This window comes from Echinops telfairi, unplaced genomic scaffold (assembly GCF_000313985.2).
Source record: "Echinops telfairi isolate 266 unplaced genomic scaffold, ASM31398v2 ScPeMD7_1;HRSCAF=3_0, whole genome shotgun sequence".
In the NCBI taxonomy this organism is placed as follows: domain Eukaryota; kingdom Metazoa; phylum Chordata; class Mammalia; order Afrosoricida; family Tenrecidae; genus Echinops; species Echinops telfairi.
Window position 1 is genome coordinate 86,602,091 of NW_022103896.1, and position 25,390 is coordinate 86,627,480.

Sequence of the window (25,390 nt, forward strand, 5' to 3'; positions counted from 1 at the left end):
TGTGTGTGTGTGTGTGTGTGTGTGTGATGGCCTATTTAAGAGAACAGCATCCGCCTGTGAAATTTTGTTTCCTGCTTGGGAAAAATGCTGCAGAAACTGTTGTGTTGTTGAACACAACTTAGAAGGCCAGCGCTATGGGAAAAACTCTAGTGTGAGTGGTTGTGAAATGTCAATTGATGACAAATTTCATTCTAGACATCTGTCAACTTCCCAAACGGACAAAAATGTCGACTCGGAGTACAATTGGAGTTCATTCCACCAGGTCAAACTGTTAATCAAGCTTTCTATTTAGAGCAGTGGTTCTCAACTTTCCTAATGCTGAGACCCTTTATTACAATTCCTCATGTTGTGGTGACCCCCCCCACCCCCAACCATACACTTATTTTTGTTGCTACTTCATAACTGTAATTTTACTTCTATTATGAGTTGGGCATCCCTATGAAGGGGTCATTCAACACCCCCAAAGGGGTCACAACCCACAGGTTGAGAACCACTGATTTAGAGGTTTTTGAAAAGCTTAAGTTACTTAACAGTGTGCGTCAAAAAATGGGCTAATTTGTGGCAGACAGTGGAATGGTTTTGCCACCATGACAATGCACCTGCTCACTCAGCCATCTCAGTTCACCAGTTTTTGGCAAAAAACAGTATGCCTCTCTTGCCCCACACACCTGACCTCACTCCTTGCAACTTCTTTTTGTTCCTGAGAATGAAGAGGGACATGGAAGGACAGCAATTTGATGACAAGAGGTGCTGTCAGCCATCCAAACATATGAGCTTGAAAAATGTTTCCAAGAATGGAATCGAAGATTTTACAAATGTAGTAAATGTAATAGAGAATACTCTGAAGGTGATAAGGTTATTTTGTAAAAAACTTAAATAAAAACGTCTGGGGAAAAAATTCCAGTTTTTTTAGGGTGCCCCTTTGTACATTAGACAAATCTTCTGAAAAAATTTCCTTGAAGCGTTAAAAAGTCAAGATGTCACTTTGGGGACTGTGGTACACTGGACCCCAGCCACGGTATTTTCAATTACCTCCTATGAATATCAAACCTGGACAATAAACAAGGAAGACTGAAGAATTGATGCCTTCTAAGTGATATGTCAACATGGAAGAAGTACACCAACATCAGTGATTGAAGGACTGTAAATCATAATCTGAAACCAAAAGAGGGAACAGGATGAGAGCCTAATTGTGAGACTGTGTTTGCAGGTTATGGGTGGCAGCGGAAGTCCAACACACATTTGTGAGATACACACAGGAAATAAGTCTCCGGCGATTTCCCTCTATTCGGAATAGCTGGGAAGAAACTGGTTACCACACAGAGTACATGTGGCTTCCTTGCTCTTTCCAATGGTCTCTGTGTCACAGTCTCAGGTGCTTCTGGTCTCTGCCTCTACCACGTCAGATGGAGATGTTTTGAGGAGGATTCACTGGTACACCTCTTCTTCCTTATGTCCTGGGAATTCCCTCTGAATCGGAGATAGCTCTGATCGAGGTGTGGTTTTAGTCTTTCAGCAGACCATACGGCCACGGAAAAAAGGGGTAATGATTTGACTCATACCCTCTAATAAAGTGGAGACTCAGAAAACATCCCATCTTAATCTTGTCCATTAGCATAACAGAAAACTTCCTCCAAAATGGGATTATATCGATAGGCATTGAGGTTAGAATTTATAATATATCACATAAAGGATTATGGCTAGAAGAGCCGTTTTAATTAACACGGCAGCCCCTTTTCCCAGAGTTAAAAAACAAAAGACTATAAAATATTTTCCTTGTCATAGACATTTGCTGAGGTTCAAACAAAACAGCAATTAGTGTTTTGCAAACTGTTAAACACTATAAAAATGTTAGGAATTACGGGGTTACAAAATTCTTGGGTTGGTTCTGCCATTAGTATAGTTGGAATGACTTTGAGAGATGTATCAAAGTTTTGATACAAACCTGTAATTGATGAGAGTACTGTACTAACAGTAATTATGTTCCTTCCTCATGGATTCAATGGCACTTAAAAACTCATAGATCCACATACTAAGGGTAGTAGAACTACTGAATTAATTCTAACATGTACTTTTCTTTTTTTCCTTCAATAACAGTATGAATATACTATACTTGAACATTAGCTTAAATGGCCACTGAAAATAAAACCTGTATTTCTTTTCTATTAAAATATCATTGATTGTGCTTTAGGTGAGAGTTTACATACTATGGTATGTCAATACTTTTTGGGGGGGGGTTTCAAGTTAATTTTATTTACTTTGTTGTCATTAACTATATACACAGCGAAAGAGATACCAGTGCAACAGTGTCTGCATGTAGAATCTACGTAGTATGGCTGATAACGTTCTTCCAGGTGTGCAACCATTCTCATCTTTTCCTGAGTTATTCCTCTTCTATTAGCATAAACTAAGGTTCTTTGTTTTGGGGGGGGGGGTGTGGTATGCCAATTTTATGCCAACTTGAAGATGCATAAAAATATTGGGGTGGTATTCAACCTGTCAATCAAGTCACAGCCTGATGGCACTTCCTTGGGGGTGTGGCCTTTTAACTGTAAGCCTCTCTTCCGTCCCTCCCACCCACTTTACCGCCTTCCTGCCTACCAGGAATAAGTCACTGACCCTGGGAGTTGCAATAGTCCTTCCATGCTACCACTAACCATGGATCCACAGGACTCTGCATTCACCAGCCCTGGATCTCCCTGTATTCTGCACCACTGCATATAGCTGTTTGAGTTCGAAGAGTCTCAGCTTATGGGATTGAGTTGAACTGAGTTGGGATGCTTTACTGATATATAATTACTTCTTTACATAAAATTATTTCTTATACATAGATGAATATCACTGGATTTGCTTCTCTAGCCAACCCTGCCTAACACACATGGAAAGCAAACTAGTTTTCTAATCAATGATTCACACAAACTTCTGTGACATTGATTATAATCCCTGCAATGTGTCAACATTCTCAACATTTCCTCCCTGGGTTCCCTATTTCCATTTATACAATATCCTGGTCCCCTCCCTGACTTCTAAGCATTGGTTTTGGGCAAATGTTTTCTTGCTGGTCTCATACAGTTGATAGTTCTAAGGAGCATGTTCTTCACAGACATTATTCATTTTATAGGTTCGCCTGCTATTTAACTGATAGGTAAAATCTGGGAGTGTATTGATTTTCTAGCAGAAGGTTGTCTTGGGGCAATAGTCTTGGGGGTTCCTTTAATGTCCTTCAGATCTGGTCTTTATTTTTGAATTTGAATTTTGCTGTACACTTTCCCCGTGTCTGTCTACTGTTATCATGCAGGGGTAGTAGCATTAGTGGGTAACATCTAGCTCTTTTGGTCTCATGCTAGAGGAACCTAATCACTTCTTCAGTCTTCAGATTTCTTCATTCTCCTCTGCTTTAGGCACGAAGAGATTAATACTCAATTTTTACGATAATACTAATTAACAAGCTTTTAAGACTCTAGATCAGTGCTTCTCAACCTGTGGGTCACGACCCCTCTGGGGTCCAAACAACCCTTTCACAGGGGTCGCTAAGACCATCGGAAAGCACATTTTAATGGTTTTAGAAACTGAGACACCGCTCCTCTCTCCGTCTCCAGGTGGGTCTGCCCACATGCAGATACGGACACATACGAATACCTGGTGTGAAGACTGTTACCCAATCTACACCACGCTTCAAGACAAAATTTGTAATTAGAAATAAATTCTATAATTCACAATATATAATTACATATTGTTTTGTGATTGATCACTATGCTGTATGTTCAATTTGTAACAATGAAAATATACCCTGCATATGAGATATTTACATTACAATTCATAACAGTAGCAAAATTATTTATGAAGTAGCAACGAAAATAATTTTATGCTTGGGGGTCACAACATGGATAACTGTGTTAAAGGGTCGTGGCATTAGGAAGGCTGAGAACCACTGCTCTAGATGCTACTCATCAAAGTAGTATATGAATAGAATTGGTTTTTTTTTAAACTGCTTTGCCCATGGATATAGATGTCCCTCAAGACTATGATCCTTAGCCCTAAAGTCAAATAAGTCAATCCTGATGTCTAATGAGTTTCTGTAACTGTGCCCTGATGAACTCTAATATAGATATGAGTGTTCATGCAGCATCTACAAATATGTGTATAGAAATATCCTTAAACGTACTTACATATGTATACAGGCATGTTCCTGTATGGCCTCCATAGTTTATTTAACACACGTTAACGTGCATCTACTCAGAAATTATTTTTTGTTATTACTGCTATTCTAAGATTGCTTATGTTATAGTATTTATGTAATTATCATTTATGCATACTTCTCGTGGTTTTGTCATTGCCAAAAATTCTTCCCCCAGTATCTGGGTTTTCTTTTTACTCTACTGATGGTGAATTTTTTTGAAAAGCATAGGTATTTAATTTTTAGAGGGTGCCAGCTATGTATTTTTATTATGTTTAATGGGTTATTTTTGGCATACATCGGTTTATTCCCTAGGGTTGCCCCTTACGCTTTCATTTATAAATTTTATAGTTTTAGGCTTTTTAGGTCTTTAATAAATTTTGAGTGTTTTTCTTCATAGTGAGATATATGGATCTTGTTTTCACTTTTCTACAATTGGATATACAGTTGTGACAGCATCATTCATGAAATAAACCTTCTTCCCCATTCAATGGATTTGGTGGCCTTGGTCTATAAGTGGGTGGATTCATTTCTGGGATTTAATTCTGTTCCATGACTATATAGTAGCTTCTGAGATCAAGAAGTGTGAGGTCTCTTATTTTGCTCTTCAATAGTGTTTTACTTTTGCAGGATGACCTCTTTGCTTTCCATATAAAGTTGGTGATTAATTTTTTTATATCGATAAAACCTGCTATAGAAATTTGGTTCAGAATTGTATAATACACGGAAAACTTTTGAAGTTTGGGGAAAAAAGAATAAAAATACAAATATTTCTCAACATAAGCTCCACAAGTATAAGAGATTTTTTGGTAAGTGATAATACCAGCCACATAGCCTATCTCTAAAATATTGAGGGTCCTGGTAATTTAACCATGTCAATGTAGTGTCAATGTAGTCTTTTTTACACTATTAAATGAAGCAAACTAAGTGTCCTTTAAAGGTTTTTTTAAGATTAGCAAATAAAAAGAAAACCAAAAGGAACTCAATAAGGATTATAAGGTGCGTGTCTAATGATTTCTGAACAAAACTCTTTCCAAGTTGCCCTTGTTTGATAAGAACAGCAGTTCTCAACCTGTGGGGCGCGACCCCTTTGGGAGTCAAACGACCCTTTCACAGGGGTCACCCGATTCATAACAGTAGCAAAATGACGGTTATGAAGTAACAATGAAAATAACTTTATGGTTGAGCGTCACCACATGAGGAACTGCATTACAGCATCACAGCTTTAGGAAGGCTGAGAACTGGATAAGAGAACTCTCCAGTGAAGCTTTCCCTGTGTTTCCTGCTAAACCTTCGGCTAATTTCCCTGAACACTCTTATAATAAGCAGCTGTTACTCTTCTTTGTCCTTCCAGAAAGTCAACAAGGAAAATGCCTTCGGTAGCTTGAAAACTGTTGCCAGGATATCTGCATGACGGGTCTGCGTTAGACTGACCACTTCCACTTCTGCACAGCCATTGCTGTGTGCTTTGTCTTCAGGATCATATTGGAAAGCCATATTTCGTGTTATAATTCTTTAAAGAAATGCTTCGTGATCTTGATCCCTTTGTTTCAAAGTGAGGTTCCATGATCTTCATCCCATTTGCTTAAATTTTCCATTGAAAACTCTATTCTTGTTGGAAGATGATGAAGGCACAACACTTTTAGTACCTATCAGGTAGAAAGTGTGCTTAATTTTATTGTTCAGTCAAAATTGTGTAAGATGAACATACTGAATGTGTACGGTATTATCTATTGTTTCTACTGCTGATCTTTGATCTTCTTCAATTAGGACACAAACAAGATATTCTGATAATTTGATATGGATGATCTGCTGTTCCTTAAAACGTATTATCCATGTGTAAAAGCATCACTCCAATTTCTGATTTCAACTACACATCTACTGTTTCCCTGAGTGTCTGTGTCTGTATCCTTGTCTGTCTCCTTTAAGGACTCATTTATTGAATGGGTCCACTCTGATTCAGTATGGTTTCACCTCAGCCCTTAGCATAATTACATCTGCAAAAGCCTGTCTCTAAGTCAAATTCTCAGGTTCCAGGAATACACAACTTTGGGGGGGGTAATGATTCCCGCAATTATACCTGGTCATTAGAAATTTATTTTCAATTCTGGTAGATACTGTCACCATCAGGAATGTCACCATTTTAGGGAGTAGACTTATAAGAATAATTTCATTAACTTGGTGCCTTATTTTTTTACAAAACCTTTTAATAGGAACACAGATTATCATATCATTCCATAGAGTTCATTCAATCACAACAAGCAGTATTGTTGTACACTGATACGACTGTCCCTTATTTTTAATGGATGCACCAATGAAAAGTATGACAATTCCCTGCTTACATCACTGTGTGCTTTACCCTCCAACTTGATAGCTCATGGTGTCTTGTGGACTTGTGATAATAGCCCATAGCTAATCTTTCTGTCAAACTGAAGTGATGCTTCTCAAATGTTATCCCTGAATATCTTAGCACCAGCAAGGAAGGCTATGGGCAAGGTCACTCCTGAGCTAAATGGAAAGCTCTTTAAGCCAGCCTTCCACACACCACTCCCAGCAAGACCATGGATCTGACCTGCTGTCAACAACGAGCTCTAAATGGCAACCTGGGCTACACAGAAATTAGCCTCACTACTGAGAATTTCATAGTGTTACTAACTCCTCCGCTTTTAATGCTGAAGCTGCCTGCCTCAATCATCACATTGTCAAGTTCATTTCCTGGAATGACACCTGATTTTGCTAGAGCAACTATATGGAGGGCCTAAGAGTCCATAAAATGAATTAAGGTGTAAAAATAGAATAAAAGAAAAATAAAAAGGTGTAAAAGTCTTAGATTTCAACCCAATAATAGCATGAAAACAACTGAGAAGACCTCGTTGCTAGGGAATCAGAGCCCAAATGTATACTGCAATGCAATGAGAGGCTCTCATCTTAAACAGAGTTTGTTTGTTTTTTTCCCTAAAGAAAGTTTTGAAAGCCCTGCTTTGTCATCTGTCATCAGTACCAACAATAAAATCTTCCCTATCCAGTGAAGAGTTAAGGCCAGGTAAGGGTTTGACTTTAATAATCAATGATAGTGAATTATAATTAGACTCCCACATGATGGACATAGAACAGACACATGGTTCAGTAAATTTAACTCTTACAAGTTATAGCATATTTCATACCTGTATATTCAGAAAATGGCTTATGTATTACTCCAAGCACAGGTTTACCATTTACAGCTACACACACCATAGTAGTGACATATTTTCGAAGGTCCTCTGAAAACAAAACAAAAATACCTCATGACTGTCAAAGTAACTGTGTTAGGCAGGGTTCTCTAGAGATATAAAACCAAATTGCTGATAATTTAATATATTTATTTATAAAGATAAGTAGATATAGAACAAGGAATGAACTGTTAAATCATATACAGTTAAATATATAATACAAGAAAGAAACAGTTAAATTATAAAACACTACAAATGGCTCAATTCAATTCACTGCCGTGAGAGACTAGCAGTCCTTCCAGTCCGATCTGCTGCCAGATCTTCCTCTATTTAGAGAGAGAGCTAGGCTATGTCAGCACAGCAGCCAATCAGAAGGTAGGTCACCAACTGCCAGCCAGGTCACCAACTGCCAGTCCCCAGCTCCAGCGATGTCTTAAAGGGACCTCAACTTACAGCGACACAGTCCACAGGCTAGGGGTCCCACAGGTAGTGTAGCCTTTAAATTGAGGCACAGGACAAGCAAGGCAGCCGCACACTGGTCCGATGATCAAAGAGTGAGAGACAAGAAAGGCGAGACTCACCAAGGCATTTATCTCTCTGCCCTTCAGTTAATCCCACTTGTGTTTATCGGCCAGGCTGGCACAATAAACTATTTCAGTAACAAATTCAGAGTGCCATGACTTATTTTTTTATTAACAATTATTTAGATGTAACTTAGATCATAGTCTCCCTAAGCATGGATAAGACTCCACTGACTGAAGGCAAGTTTAAGAGAGCAATGAAGAAAGTAACTTTGTTTTGCTATTTACTTGCTTTCTAGTTGCCTGAGGATTCACTATTTTAAATTCCAAGGTCAAAGATTTATGCAATAAAACTAAAAACTCTAAATATCCCAAGTCAATATTATATTATATTCTGGCTAAATATATTTCCTTAATAAATGGGTGTCAATTGGCAACCTTTTTAAAGTTACAGTTGAAAATTTCCATTCCTTGAAGAATCAGTGACAGAATTGGCTACTGTCATTCACCAAAGTCCACTGTAATACAGTGAATTGAGGGAAAGAAAAAGAGCAATAATCATTCCAGTTCAAGTATTTCATATCCCACTGTTAAACTAGCTAATTTAAAACTAGTTGGAAAAGAAGTTTTGAATTTTCTCCAATACCCATGGCAAGCTAAGTTTGAGATGAATGTTTTAAATTACCTGTGTACTCTTGAGTAGCATCAAGTGGGTCAATCCAGACAGTAACACTTTCTGCTGGCACTTCTTTAGGGGTAGTGATTTCCCTCAGGATATCTTCAGGAATATTATGATCCCATAAGATAATCTCCTGATCAGCTGCATCCACATGTTCCTCAGTATTTATCTGCATAAAATATAGTAGTTAAAAATTTTAAAACCAAGGGAAAAACTACCAGCTGAGGAAGCACACACAGAAAAAAACATTTCACATGAAATAACAAAAATTCCCTTTTTTCATTTTGAGGCAATTTTTTTTTCTTTTTTTGAAAAAAAATGAAAATATGTTACAAAGGAAATCGCTGACTTCCACAGCAAAATAGGCAGAGACATTACCCAGACTCTCTAAACCAAACACCCCAAACCAAGTGGCACATATATGGATGTTAATCCTGGAACTGAGTTTTAGAGAAAAGGATAGAGAAATGGATTGAATACCAAACTAGTAGTTGAACAAAAGCAAGAAAAGAGATCACACAGGTAAAATGCTGGCTAACATGATGCTACACAGTCACCTTGAACTTTTGCAAGCAGCATTTGATAGAAAAGCATGTGGACAAGACAGGTGGAATGTTCCCTTATTCCCTATACCATACTGGTGACCAGAGCATGGCCAACCTCCCACCTCCATTGGCTGTAAACCCCCAATCTCTATGCAGCCCTTGATCTGTCTGAAGTCAGAGCCATATCCCTATGGGTCAGGCACTGAGTGCACCATCCTCATGTCTCTAGGCACATCAAGTCTGCTTCCTTAGACCAGAGAATAGGAAAGACTGGGTCCTCCTCTACATGGGTAAGAACTCCTTCTATAACCTTGCCCACAACTTCTCCCTGAGCCTGAAAGATTTCTGCCAAGGAGGAGGACATGAACTCAGCCACAAAGGGAGCCAGCAGGAAGTATTTCTGGATCAAGTCTTCATCATGTTGGAAATCCATCATGTTCCTCCTGTCTCATTGCCACATGAGCCTCTTGGAAGACGGTAACGCTCTATACTGGATATTCTGCCCTTGCTCCGTTTCCTCCTTACTTTTCTGTTCATCTTTGACTTCTTTCTTTCTCTGCTTTCCCTATTTTCTTTATTTTCATTTGTTTTCCTTTTCACTTTACATATTTACTTTTTTGTATCTTAAAAAAATACTAATTTTATTGTCATATACTTCAGATATCACCCAGTTTACCAAAGATTTGTGAAGACAAAATCAATGTCAGCACATTTTCTTCTCCTACGCATTGTTAGTTCACTCTTTCTATCCATCCTCCCCTACCACAACCCTATATATTAATACTTACTGTCTATAGATTTACCTATCCTGAGTTTTTATACATAAATCACACAAAACTCAAATAGGCAGCAAACAAACAAAAATGAGTAGACAAAACAGAAAAATCTCAACCAAAAAGGAAGCAGAATATTAAAACTGGAAACAACTTTAAAATGGGTTCAAAGGAAGATCAAATTATTAACTACATCAGTCCTAATCGAGGTTACAATGCTACCTCTGATTGCAAGGCTATTTGCATGCCTGATCTATGTTCAAGGGGAGTCACCACATGCTTAAGCCATGCATGGATCCTGAAAATGGATTTGGGGCTTTGGCTGTCATCCACAGCCTTTTGCAAACCAAGTATTTACAATTTAACCTCTGATACTATCCCCACCTCCAGAGGATCTTATTTATAATCTTTAGATCACACAGGTTGGTGGACTTGACAACTCACTAAGAGGGATACTTATTTTAGGACAAGGCTCTAACACCCCAGATGTTATTCTTTCTTATAGCCAGGCACCATCTGGTTTCTTCACCATACTTTTCTATAGCACCCATATCTTCACTGATCTCTTCATGAGGGCAAGTGTCAAGTAAGACCATATCATAACAAAGTGTTCTGAAATTGGAGCTAGAATTATGTATGAGCCCAAATACATTCATATACATATGGTTCATATATGTCTCTGTGTTAGTCTGGGTAGACTAGTGTGTTTGACAGGGTTCTCTAGAGAAACAAAACCAGGACACTTATGATTATAGATATAATATGCTTATGATTATACATATAGATATGATTGATTATAGATATATACAACATAAGAAATAAACAGCTAATTCATTCACAGAGCAGTACAATTGGCTCAGTTCAACTCACTTCCATGAGACAGTTAATACAATGGCAGTCCTTCCACTCACAAAGACTGCTGTATGCAAGTCAAGGAAGCGGACAGCTGAGTCTTCTGAAGAACAATACAGGCAGACCGGCCACAGGCAGCAAACAGCAGGCCAGGTCACCAACAGTCAGCCAGATGACAGGATCTGGCAGTCCCCAGCTCAAGTGAGGTATACACCAGCAGTGTAGTGAAGCAAGTCTTGAAGGAACCTCAAACTATAACGACACAGTCCACGGGTTGGGTGTCCCACAGGTAATGTAGCTCACAAGTTGAGGCAGAGAACTAGCTGAGGTAGCGGCACACTGGTCCAATCATCAAAGAGCAAGAGACAGAAAGGCAAGGCTCGCCAAGCCACATATCTCTTTGCCCTTCAATTAAACTGCAACCTTATTAACCTCACGTGTTTACTGGGCACCAGGTTTGCACAATAACCCTACCTATCACAACTAGAGAAACAAATTCATAGACACTTACATGTGTACAAGAAAGAGCTTTATCAAGCGACCATCTAGCTCAGAAGCAACAAAGCCCACATGGAAGAAGCACACCAGCCTGTGCAATCACAAGGTGTCAAAGGGATCAGGTATCAGGCATCATCAGAAAAAAAATCATATCATTGTGAATGATGGGGAGTGCGGAGTGAAGTCCCAAAGCCCATCTGTAGGCAATTGGGCATCCCCTTACGGAAGGGTCGCAGGGAGAAGAGCCAGTCAGGGTGCAGTGTAGCAATGGTGAAACGTACAACTTTCCTCTAGTTCCTAAATGCTTCCTCCCCACCACCACTATAATGATCCCAATTCTGGCTAGATCAAAGGATGTACACTGGTACAAATAGGAACTGGAAACAAAGGGAATCCAGGACGGATGATCCCTTCATGACCAGTGGTGAGAGTGGCGATACCGGGAGAGTGGTATGGAAAGGAGAAACCAATCATTGCATCACCATAATTCCCCACTACTATCAAAGTTATAAGCTCCCTATCCACCATAATAAAATAAACAGACATACAAATAATTGCTAAGGTCAAAATATATTCCACATCCAGTCAGTATGCCCTAGAAATTCTATCCCCCAATTCTAAATATGTGGTTTCATGATTACCAAGGAAATCCTAGTTAAGTCATAGTATCTCACTTGACTCCTGCAGTGATCTTCTGTGGGAAAATTCCACAACTGGATAGGTCCTAAGGAACAGCAGCTGTGTAATTGAAGGGAATAATTAACCACACAGCAGACAAAGCATGCAAAGGGCTCACTACTTCCATGGTAGTAGGAACCAGAGAGAGCGAGCTAATATATTCTTTCACAGCCTTATATATTCTTAGGGCATGCAATCCTCATTAACTACCTACGTAACAAGGTGGGCAGTATCTTAACCACAGATTGGGGGAGAAACCTATATCTCATAATGGGGACCTGCAGAGGGGAGTTGACTGCCACTTGAGCAAGGAGAACAAAAGACACGTCTGCTTCTATAGCAATGAGGGGGTTCCAAAAAAAGGGGGAAAGCTCCACCCATACAGTTTTCCTGCTAAGGGAGCAGCAAGCAACCTGCTCCTACTTAGTGCACCCAGTGGCGTCGCCTGGGAAGGTTCTCTCTGGTCACAGTGAATTTGTTGGAAAAGCAGTTTCACTCAAACTCTGTTTTTTTGTGGTTGCCGATTTAAGGGAACAGCATGCAGCTGTGAAATTTTGTTTCCTGCTCAGGGAAAAAACGACACAGATACTGTTGTGATGTTGAACACACCTTACAAGGACAGCACCATGGGAAAAACTCAAGTGTATGAGTTGTTTTCTTGTTTCAAAAAAGGTGAAATATCAATTGATAACAAACCCTGTTCTGCATGTCCATCAACTTCCCAAACGGATGAAAATGTCGACTTGTAGTGCATTTGGAGTTCATTCCACCAGGTCAGACTGTTAATCGAGCTTTCTATTTACAGGTTCTGAAAAGATAGCAATAACAGTATGTACAAAAAAGATCTGATTCTGAGGCCTGGAGGGTGAAGGGAATGTGGGGTAGAAGGGGGGAGCCAATTACAAGAATCTAAGTATAGCCTCCTCCCTGGGGGATGGATGGCAGAGAAGAGGGCGGAGGGAGACGTCGGACGGTGTAACTTATGACAAAACTATAATAATTTAGGAATTATGGAGGGTTCAGGAGGGAGGTAGGAGGGGAGAGGGAGGGGGGAAATGAACAAATGATATTGAGGGCTAAATTAGAGGGCAAATGTTTTGAGATTAATGAGGGCAACAGGTGTACATATGTGCCTGACTCAATGGATGGATGTATGGACTGTGATAAGAATTGTACGAGCCCTCAATACAATAAAATAATTTTTAAAAAGAAAGAATATTGAGGGTAACAAATGTACAAATGTGCTTTATACAATTGATGTATGTATGGATTGTGATGAGTTGTATGAGCCCCCAATAAAATGACTTAAAAAAAAAAAAGATCTGATTTGTGGCAGACAGGGAACTGGTTTTGCCACCACAACAATGCACCTGCTCACACAGCCATCTCAGTGTGCCAGTTTTTGGCAAAAAGAAAAACAGCATGCCTCTCTTGCCCCATGCACTTTACTCACCTGACCTCACTCCATGGGACTTATTTTTGTTTCTGCAAATGAAGAGGGACATGAAAGGTCTTGTTCGGGGTTCTGTTTTCTGGACAGAACAAAGTAGGTGCACAAAAAATGTATCTTCAATGACAAAACTATTACGAGCCACTGTGGGTTTTCATTGCTTCTAAAAACTCTCTTCAACTCAATCTGCTCTCCCTCCCACATCTGTGACACAGACCACACCAGGGAACTCCGCATAAAAACGTTACTGTCAAGCTCAGAAAAGGCCCATTCATGCAGAGCACAGCCCTAGCCAAGACCACCTGTGGTAACCCACTCTCAAAAAGCCCAGAATAGAAGTGAAAAGGCAGCCTTAGAGGACTTATGTTCTTAGCAGGGTGAGCATAAAAAGCTTCTAGAAATCCAAAAACAATAAGTAACTGTAGGGTACAACAGACATAATAGCCCATCTCAAGTTTCTGCCCATACCTGACAGCTATCTAAATAGAACCAACAGATTTTTTTTTTTTGGGGGGGGGGACTTCGCACCTAACTTGGGGAAAATATGAAGCATGGTACTCTTAAAAAGGCTTTGTACTTTGTAAATGTACATAACATAGTCAGTTGGCTTTAAGTACAGATTAAGATTAATTTGGTAATCCACACAGTAGAAAGGCCTTAAAACAATGGTTGTTCTCAACCATCCTAATGCCGTGACCATTTAATACAGTTCCTCATGTTGTCATGACCCCTCATCCAACAAATTATTTTCATTGCTACTTCATAACTGTAATTTTACCACTGTTATGAATTGGGCGACCCCTGTGAAAGGGTCAATCGATCCCCAAAGGGGTCACGACCCATAGGTTGAGAACCACTGCCTTAAGCGCAATCACTGAGGTTTCTCAGAAGAAACTCTGCCTCAATACTGGAGTATTAGCTCTTGCCAGAGTTTCTAGGCAAAAGCATAGAATTCAAAAGCAACTCTAAAGCAACAAATCTGGCCTGATTTTCCAGTCTGCCGGCACACCCCTACAGATTTTGAACTTACAAGCTCCCAGAATCACTTAAGCCAGTCAACCATGACTGAATCCTTAAGATTAATCCACATACAGACACACACATATGCACGTGTGTACATACATATATACATACTTAGAAGGGGGTTCCTAAAAATTTGTGGGAAAAATTCCCTTACATTTTAACTGCATTATTTCCAAATATTTGAAAGTCTTTTCGTGTGTGTGTGTGTGAGTGTGAGAGAGAGAGAGAGAGAGAGAGAAGAAGAGAGGAAGAGAAGGAGGGAGGGAAAGAGAGAGACCCTGCACGGTTAAGCATGCAAGACTAAGTACTCAACTACTAGTCAAAAGGTGCAGATGGAGTTTTGAAGAGATGCCTACTGAGATCTGCTTCCTAAAGGACTGTGAGACTCTCTGGAAGCAGTGCTACTGTGGACATGTGGAGTGGCTATCAGTTGACAATGACTCCATGACAATTAAAAATAATACACATACAGTAAAACTTGTGAAAGTCAGGTGTACAGTTAATATCTGTCATATATGAAACATAGGTATTTTGCACTAAAATGAGCAACATAAAAGTGGTAAGGCTGCAACTTGTGAAAGGTGGAAAATTTTAAATTTTAAGTTTTAGAGACATGGTAATTCACATATACAGCTCAAAGGTTTAAACATATTTAAAAGTGTTGTGCAATCATCACCACAATCAATTTTAAAATATTTACTTCTTGTATTCATTATTATTAGCTCATTTCCCCAAACCTCCCTTGCCATACCCTAAGAAAACATTAATCTAGTTACTGTCTCCATAGATGTACCTATCCTGGATTTCAAATGAAGAAAAATACACCCCCTTTAAAAAGAGTGCATGTATGGTTTACTATGTCAGGAATCACAACTACAAGAGGGAAAGTATCACATAAATCATCAACAAGAATATTTTAAGTGCTAACATGATACATCAACATCTATCTGTATATCCACCTAGATAGTGATCAGTGTGAATCACAACATGGATCACCTTGAGAAGAATGGGGTGTCTACAACATTTCATTCTGCTCAGGTGGAATCTGCACATGGATCAAGAGGCAGTTAGGAGTGTGTACAAAATATGGGAATACTGCGTGGTTTAAAATCAGGAAAGGGATGTCAGGATTGTAGCTTGTTACAATACTTCTTCAGTCTGTATGCTGAGCAAATCATCAGAGAAGCTGGACTATATGAAGAAAACTGTGGCATCAGGATTGGAGGAAAGCTTATTAACAACTTGTGATATGCAGATGACACAACCTTGCTAACTGTAAGTGAGGAGGACCTGTAGTACTTGCTGATGAAGATCAAGGATTGCAGGCTTCAGTATGAATTACAACTCAATGTAAAGAAAACCCAACTCCTCATAACTGAACAAACAGGTAGTAAGTATCATAATTAACACAGCAAAGACTGAAGTTGTCAAGAAATTTTTCATGATAATGTCGATGGAAATGCTCATGGAAATAGCAGTCAAGACATCAAACAACACACTCTATTAGGTAAATCTGTTCATAAGACCTCTTTTAAGGTGTTGAAAAGAGAGAATTTTACTTTGAAAATGAAGGTGCACTTTTCCCAAGTCACGGTATTTTCAATCATCTCATATATACATGAAAGTTGGACACTGAACGAGGAAGACCGAATGAGAATTGATGCATGTAAAATTATGGTGCTGGCAAAGACTACTGAGAGTGCCACGGGCTGTCACTAAACAAACCACCTGTCTTGGAAGAATGTTCCTTTGAGGAAAGGCTGGAGAAACAGTCTTACATACTTTGGGCACGTGCCAAGAGAGCCCTAAAGGACATCATGCTTGGTAAAGCAGAGGGGAAATGAGAAGAGAAAAGCATTTTATACAGTGGACTGACACAGTGACTGCAACAATGGGCTTAAACATGATAAACATTGTGAGATTGGGGCAGGCTGGGCAGTTTTTCGTTCTGTTGTCACTATGAATCAGAACCGACTGGAAGGTACCTAACAACAACAACATCCTTGTATCGTGAGTCTTGGTGGCTTAGTAGTCTAGCACTGGGCTAGAGGTCAGCAGTTCAAAACCATCATGGGAGAGGGAAGAGGCTTTAATACTCCCATAATTTAATACTCCCATAATTGCTTGAAATCCCACAGTAGCAGTTCTCCTTTGTCCTATAGGGTCACTATGAGTTGACATCAACTGGACGGCAGTGAGTTTGGAGTTTATCCTTATACTGGATACTGAGATACCTACAAGGTAAAACAATCACTGTTCAAATTTATACACCAACCACTAAAGCTAATGATGAAGAATTAGAGCATTTTACCACTTTTTAATTCTAAAGTTGAGAAAATATAAAATAAGAGGCAATGATAAAAACTGATGATCACAACTCAAAAATTGGAAACAAGAAGATCAGTTGTTGGAAAATATGGCCTTGATAATTAAAAAGCTGGATATCACAAGATAGAATTTTGCAAGACCAATGACTTCTTAATTATAAATATTTTCTCAACAATGTAAACAGTGACTGAGGAGCCCTGGTGATATAGTTAGTTACACATTTAGGCTGCAATCTACAAGGTTAGCAGTTTGAAACCACCAGGGAGAAAGACAGGGCTTTCGATTCCTGTAAACAGCCTCAGAAACTCACAGAGGCAGTACCACCCTGCCCTATATGTCACTATGAGTTGGCATGTACTCGATGGCAGGGAGTTTTTGAGAAACAGTGACTATACATATGAACCTTGCCATATGGAATACACAGGACTCAAACCGATTACATCTGTGGGAATAGATAATGGAGAAACCCAATTTATCATCGGTTACCAAAATAAGTGCAGGGACTGGCTGTGAAACAGACCATCAATTATTCAGATGTAAGTTCACGTTGAAACTGAAGAAAACTAACACAATTCCGAACTCAAAAAACCAAACTCCCTGCCATCTAATCAATTTTGACTCACAGCAACTCTACAGAATACAGAAGTGGACCTGTGGGTTTACAAGACTGTTCATGTGCAGATAGCCTCATCCTTCTGCAGAAGAGAATAAGCCCTGTATTATGTTCCTAATCAGACACTTTGGATTGACTTTCTACCCAGTCCTTGGTGACGCAGACGATGTGTTATAGACAACCATTGTATTTAACTGGGACATTGGACTCTACCCTTTCAAGGTTCACAACATCCTTCAGAGGCCACATCTGAAGAATCCAATTTGGAAATCCCATCAAGTGAACTGGACTATACCTTTAAAACAACTGTAGCAGATTAAAGGAAAATTACTACCTTGGACTTCAGGCAGAAATACCCTAATGTGAGAAGAAGCTGATGACTACTCCCCAAATGTTAAGGATTTGGGAGGTCACTGGACTTTGGTTCAAATATTTCCTATTTTTATACTCTCTTTGCTTTTGTTATGACATGTCTCAGTCCAACAGGCATAGTTCTGCTACAGTGAATGAGTACTTGCCTTCTCCAACCCTCATTGTAAATGATGCCTATAAAACAGACTCAAACCAAACTCAATGCCATCGAGTCAATACAACTCACAGTGACCCTACAGGACAGAGTAGAAATGCCCCTGTGAGTTTCCAAGACAGTAAGTGCTGACAGAAGTGCAGTGCCCAACCTTGCTCCTGTGGAGCAACTGGAGGTTTAGAACTTCTGATCTTGCAGTAGCAGCCCAACTAGTCACTGCTACACCACCAGAGCTCCTAAAATGGGCCAGGGACATATATAAGTCCTAGGTACATGAATGGATTTTGAGCTTGCACCTAGAGCTCAAACTCTAACCTAAAACAATAAATTCCTATGGCATGGACTTCCCTACTCAATACTTGCCCTCATGAAGAGATCACTGAAGACAGAGGTGCTACAGCAAAGTGTGGTAAAGAAATCAGATGGTGCCTGAAAGAATAGCATCTGGGGTCTTAAAAAAGGCTTGTCTAAAACAAGCAGCCATCTAAGGTGTGAGCTAAGTCCATGTGAAAGAAGCATACCAGCCCCTCTGTGATCCAAGGACTATAAATAAGAAAACTCAAGACCACAGGAAGGAACAGTTGGTTATTAAAGCTTAAATTCTGAGCACCTAGTTTGCAAAAAGATATGGATAGCAGTAAAAGCCCCAATACATGTTCAGGCTTAATCTTCGTAATCCACTCTGACCATTGACCAAGAGTGTGAACAGCCTTGATATCAGACTGTACTGTAAAGTGGACTGATGCAGATGCAGTTAGGTTAAAATTTGACCCCTATCTGGTTCCACCTTTTGACCCATTTAAAATTTGTTCTTTTTTCATTATTTTGTTATATTTCTTCTTTTTTAATCATTTTATTGAGGGCTTATACAACTCCATACATACATCAATTGTGTAAAGCACATTTGTACATTCGTTGCCCTCATCATTCTCAATAAATTTGCTCTCCACTTAAGCCCTTGGCATCAGCTCATTTTCCCCCTCCCTCCCTGCAGTTCCCTCCCTCATGAGCCTTGATAATTTATACATTATTTTTCATATCTTACAGTCTGACGTCTCCCTTCACCCACTTTTCTGTTGTCCATCCCCCATGGAGAAGGTTATATGTAGATCCTTGTAATCGATTCCCCCTTTCCACCTCACCCTCCCTCCACCCTCCCGGTATCGTCACGCTCACCACTGGTCCTGAAGGGATGTGTCCTGGATTCCCTGTGTTTCCAGTTCCTATCTGTACCAATGTACGTCCTCTGGTCTAGCCAGATATTAAGGTAGAATTGGGATCATAATAGTGGGGATGTGGAGGAAGCATCTAAGAACCAGAGGAAAGTTGTATGTTTCATCGTTGCTACACTGCACCCTGACTGGCTCGTCTCCTCCCTGTGACCCTTCTGTAATGTCCAGTTGCGGACAGATGGGATTTGGGTTCCCCACTCCGCACTCCCCCTCATTCATAATGATATAATTTTTTTGTTCTTTGACGCCTGATACCTCATCCCCTTGACACCTCGTGACCACGCAGGCTGGTGCGCTTCTTCCATGTGGGCTTAGTTGCTTCTGAGTTTGATGGCCGCTTGTTTACCTTCAAGCCTTTAAGACCCTAGATGCTATATCTTTTGATAACCGGGCACCATCTGCTTTCTTCACCACATTTGCTTATGCACCCACTTTGTCTTCAGCAACTGTGTCGGGAAGGTGAGCATCATGGAATGCCAGTTTAATAGAACAAAGTGTTCTTGCATTGAGGGAGTACTTGAGTAGAGGCCCAATGTCCATCTGCTACCTTAATACTAAATCTATAAATATATGCGCATAGATCTATTTCTCCCCATCAATATATGTAAATATATTTACATATGTACATGCCTGTATTTAGACCTCCATAAATGCCTTTAATTGCACAACTTTAAAAAATATGTTTAAGCTATCAAATTATATATTAATCATTTCAATAAAAATGTTTGGGGAGGAGGAATACAGCGCTTAGTATGGATTACAACTCAGTGTAAAGAATCCAAGTCTTCACAGTTGGTCTAACAGATGTCAGGACAAATGGAGAAAAGACTGGTGCTGTCAAAATTGCATTTATTTGGATTCAAAATCAATGCCCACGTGAACAACAGTCATGAAATCGAACAATGTACTACATTGGGCAAATATACCATGAAAAGTCCTATTTAAAATGTATGAGGGCAAAGACGTCACCTGAGAGACTAACATGCATATGACCCACGCCATGGTATTTTCCACTGCCTGAAGAATTACGGAAGGAGCCCTGGTGGCGTAGTGGTTATGCATTAGGCTGCTAACTGCAAGGTCCAAAAGAGGGCAGGGTTTTCTACTCCAGTAGAGAGTTACAGCCTTGGTAACTCACAACAGCAGTTCTACCCTGTCCTACAGGGTTCCTATGGGTTGGCATTGAGTAGATGACAGTGAGTTTGGTTCTTGGTTGAATGATTATGGTGTTAGCAAAGAATAATGGAATATCATGGACTGCCAGAAGAATAAACATATCTATCTTGGAAGGAGTATAGCCAGACTGTTCTCTAAAAGTGGGGATGGTGAGACTTTGTCTCAAGTACATTGAACATGTTATCAGAAGCGACCCATCCCTGGAAAAGAAACATATTCAGTAGAGGGGCGGTAAAAAAAGAGATGGAACTTCAACTATGTGGATTGAGAAAGTGACTACTATAATGGGCTCAAATGTAGTAATTGTGAGGATGGGCAGGACCAGGTCGTATTTCATTCTTTTGTATATGAAATCCACATGAGTTAGACCTGACTCTATGGCACCAAACAGCATGGGGTTCTAAATATGACTCAACGAAACAGAAGTGATTTAAAGAAAAACTTAGTACAGAGTTTAACACAGAATAACTTCTGAATAAAGGTTACTGATAATATTTTTGATAAATCGTTGTCTTTATTTTCCTTGATCTTTCAGTAGCTGCTGATAGTGCTGACCATGTTCCTGTTTTTTCTTACCATGCCTCCACATACTTCGAGGTTTGTTTCTCCCTCTCTGGCAATTTTATTTCAGTTTTCTTACAGATTCATGCTCTCTACCCAATTGAGAAGTACCACAGATCTTCTTCAGTCCTGGACCCTGTTTATCACCTGTCACACAATATTCTCTATCAACCCTATCCACAACCAGTTTCCATTACCATAAGAATACTGATGACTCATAACTTTGTATTTCCCACTCATACTTTTCAGAACTTCAGACCCATTTCTCTTTATACATAACAAGGAATTCAAACTTAAACCTTAAGACGGTACTCGTCTAACGTACTATCACATTGTGTAGCCCCCTCATCACTAAGGACACACCAATGCAGAAGCCAGAAACAGACGTCACTGTGATACATCTTAGTGCCTAAAAATTCTCTCACATTCTTCCTGCATCCATCTTCCATATAACCATAACTCAATTCAAAGCATATTCTTTCTCACTCAAAATAGACTCTTAGTCTCCCTGCACCTAGTTTTCCCCCTTCCAAATAAGCTCTAATTCAAGCATCTACTTAAACTCTAGCATTTAAATCCTCATAGTTAAAAGTATACTTTAGTTAAGACTTCTATACTTTAAGACAAAATAAAGTTTTACTAATAAAAACTAACTGGGGATAACTCTCCCAGTGCCTAGACTCTATCTCATACGCCTTCAGTGCAAGAGTCTGCCCATTGTACAGGTACCCCTATATGTATAAACCCAAAAGTTTGAATACGGAAGGCCTCAAGGAAAATGAGTCAAATCTGGTTCTCTGAGCAATCGGGTTAAACTAAAGAACAGGACCAAACTCGTTTGAGCTTGGCAGCATGAAAGTGCTTCATATTGCAGCCGTTACCTCCTTTTTAAATTACTTTCACAGAAATTTTCCTATGTAAATCTTAGCAACTTACTATAACTACCACACCTCCTCTCACTTGGGCTTTTTCCTTAAAACTTTTTTTTTTTCTCTGCCTACGATGCGTTTGTTTGCACTAATCTTACTGTAATAATCTCTTTGTTACGAAAAAGGAAACTGTGACTCAACTTAGGCGTTAGAAAGTTGACTAGGATCAACATGGGCCAGCAATTGGTCTGGACTAGCGCTTCTCTTCCGAGGAGTACTGCTAAAAGGGAAAGAGAGTTGAGCTCCAGGTCCTTAGGCCTGGGCCATATGAACACATCGGGCCAGATCTTTGTTATGTGGGTTGACGTGTACATTCAGGATGTTTACCCGCTCTCTCCCTACTAGATGCTGACAGCACACTTTGCCTCCCACAAGCTTTGACGATCCAAAATGTCTCCAGATCGTCAATATCCCTTGAGAGGTAAAGCTGCCCCAAGTGAATCACTCTAGAGCAGGGGTTCTCAAACTGCGGCCCACCGAGGACATTTACCCGGCCTGCCAGGTGTTTTTGTCCGTTTTGGGTTTTTTACTTCAAATTAAGATATGTGCACTATGCATAGGAATTTGTTCATAGTTTTTTTCAAAAACTATAGTCTGGCCCTCCAACGGTCTGAGCGACAGTGAACTGGCCCCCTGTTTAAAAAGTTTGAGGACCCCTTCTCTGGAACATGATTTCCCCCAAGTGGGTAATATTACTCCCTGGGGGGCATTGGAAGGATCCAAGAGGAGCTGTAAACCCAGATACCTGAGTTTTATCCTGGATTATGGGCTATTACACAAAAAGTTTTTAATTGCTATAAGGGGCAGCTAAGGAATTTTTTTTTTCCTAAAAAAGGAGAAGTAGGCCAAATAAGCTTGGGAACCTCTGCTCTAGAGGTATTTCTTGCATATCCTTTACTGAGAGATTAACATTACATGGGGAAATAGCGGGGGAAAGAAAACAGTTCTCTACCCTTTACTCAAGGTAGTAGGAGAAAAGAAGGCTAACTGTGGCTTTTCAGGATTCATTTTCCACTAAGAAGTAAATTCAGTGAAATATTATTTAAGCTCCTTACCCCCCAAAAGAGATAGAAGGATTCAAAAGTAATCAGACATTGAAGAGTGTGCTTCTAGGTGATAGGGGAGGGGAGGTAAAAAGAAGAAAGAATCTAGAGGTCTCTACTTCTTTCAGGAGCCCAAATCTGTCCTCTAGCCTAAGCATGCAGGGACAAAAGGAGATGGCTCAACTTGACACCAACTCTAACCTACTCTTACATCTGTCACCATCCAATATAAACATGAAAGATGTACACACAGCAGTCATTCAAATAGTCCTAATAACAGAAAAACTTTGGACTAAAGCAGAAACATCTACAATTCCAAGAGCTGAACTTTTATGTTCAATAACATACAGCTTACTTCCCTTGCTAGTTGTTCCCTTAGAATTTGCAAATAAAGGTAAAAGGCGTATGCAAGGTTCTGTGGAAGTTACCCATGACAAATGTGGATTGGGGAATGAATTACATGCACAAATGCCCTCCCCCATATTTTATAATATTTTTGTCTCTGCCCATAAAAGAAATTAAATCCTGCTTCTTATGTCTCACTATTATTGCTCTGAAGCATTTACAATGCAATGCTTTTCCTAAGAATTTGTATTTTTTGTTTTTAAGCAAAAGATATAAGAATGAATAAAATAATCCACAGAAATGAAAGAATTTAATGTTATCAATATCAGATTTCAGGTCTAATAAATAGGCATAAATGAACTCTGCATATCAAATGAAGACATGTGTGGCCAGTATCTGGACAAATGGTATACACTGTGATTAGTACTATCAGCACTGTTGTAACTACTTATATTTACAACTTTCCGATTTTTTCACAAAGTCAAAGAGAGCAGTGTGGTAGAGAAGTGCAAAAATCTCACAAGCACATTTTACATACTAAATGCCCAAAGAGATGTGTATCATCTGTGATGGTAAAGCACAGTAGAACAAAAGAAACTGGAAATGTTCTGTACTTTGTTTGAAAAGACAGTTGAAAAAAGTTCTACTAATGTCTGTTACATCTGTTACCCAGCAGCTAGCCAATGGTCCTTCTAGCTAACAAAATAACTAAATGAAAGGAAAGTAACAAAAGCAGAAAATCAAAGCATTAATATATTAGACATGGAGGGAGTGTTACAAAAGATAGATAATTATAAATCAGCAATAACTGAATCTTCCAAAAACAAGAGTAAGAAGGTCAAGTATCTTCCAAATTAACCTGGGTATAGATTTCTCTGTTTACCTACTAAATCATATTCTACACAATGATATTCTAAGCCACTTTCCTTCCCAGTAGCCAAGCCTACAGTTAGGTGATTTAAGACAAAATACTAATAAGGTATTACTACAGTGTGTTGAACTCTTCTTCTGAAACTATAATAAATAAAAATATTTTTCAATTCAAAGGTAGTTCTATTGAAATGGTTAACTGAAAACGTATTAATGACACATCTAAAATGCCTGGGTCCCTTTAGGAAAATATAAATACCTTCCCCAGAGCCCCACTCAAAAAAAAACAAAACAAAACAAAGCACACACACAAACGTTTGGCTAACTCTTAAATTCACTGGGGTAAATGTTTATCTTCAATCTTCAAGTACCAGGTTAGGATAGAAGGTCCTGTATGAGATGCAGAAAATGGGAGTATACTTCCAAGCGCTTCCATGAAAGATCTCTTTAGGTGGGTTCCGATAAGAATACAGTTAGAACCATTGGTGAGCACGCCGCCCAATGCCCTACATATCCACAGCTCCGCAGCAAGGCTTGTACAGCTTGGGCCTTTAGTTAGCTGCTGGCAAGCCTGCCAGAAAACGTGCACTCTAACAGTCTCGCCCTTGCCAGCAGCAAAACCACGGGCGGCTGGAGCAGGAGGAACTTGGGATCCTCTGCCAACCTCCATTTTACAGGAGAGACTGAGGCAGGAGGTGAAGTTCACATTCTCAGCCCGTCGCCTGCACTGGAACCCAGAGCTCGTGTCCCCTCGGGAGCTGCCAGTTTGACCGTAATGTCTTCGTTTGGAAGATGGACCCCAGAGGACGCCCATCCCAGAACTGCCTAGAGAAGGGCAGCGCGGGGTCCCTTTCCCTGGCTCGGGGGCCCCGTCAGCACCCACCTGGACGCTGGGGAAGGCGGTCTTCAGCAGGTAGAACATCTTGCGGTTGGACAGCACGTCGCCGCTGGTCATCTTCTCCTCGGCTCCCTCCCGAGTCTTCCCCTTGGACTTCTCGTGGAGGGCGTTGCTCTCGCGGACGCGCCGGACCTCGTCGCCGCCACGGACTGCGGCCAGAACGGACGCAGCCAGCAGCTCGCGCAGGTCCACCGTGGCCCCGTCGGCCGCGGCCCCCGGCCCCGCCGCGCCGCCGGCCTCGCTGCCCAGGCCGAAGAGACTGAAGCGGCCGGCCAGGAAGCCCGAGTAGAGATGGTACAGGACGCCCAGCCCCAGCAGGCAGAACACAGCCACCCCGAGCGGGGACAGGCGGATGCCCATGGGAGCCATCGCGCCGCAGCCCGCGGCCCGCCGACCGCCCGAGCAGGCCGCCTCCGCCACACGCCGCCCGGACTACACGGGCGCCCGCTGTCCGGCGCCCGCGC

General features: G+C 40.4%; 1 protein-coding gene across 1 annotated transcript in view; it reads right to left on the minus strand.

Annotated features, from left to right (window-relative positions):
- BPNT2 (3'(2'), 5'-bisphosphate nucleotidase 2) overlaps positions 1-25,334 on the minus strand; it is a 47,521-nt gene extending 22,187 nt beyond the window's left edge. The window contains exons 1-3 of the mRNA XM_004697778.2: positions 24,912-25,334; positions 8,593-8,755; positions 7,342-7,437 (exon numbers count right to left, since the gene is read on the minus strand). Of these exons, the coding sequence (XP_004697835.1) occupies positions 7,342-7,437; positions 8,593-8,755; positions 24,912-25,295 (643 nt within the window). The 5' untranslated portion in view covers positions 25,296-25,334. The remainder of the gene's footprint in view (positions 1-7,341; positions 7,438-8,592; positions 8,756-24,911) is intronic.
- Between the last annotated feature and the right edge of the window lie 56 nt (positions 25,335-25,390).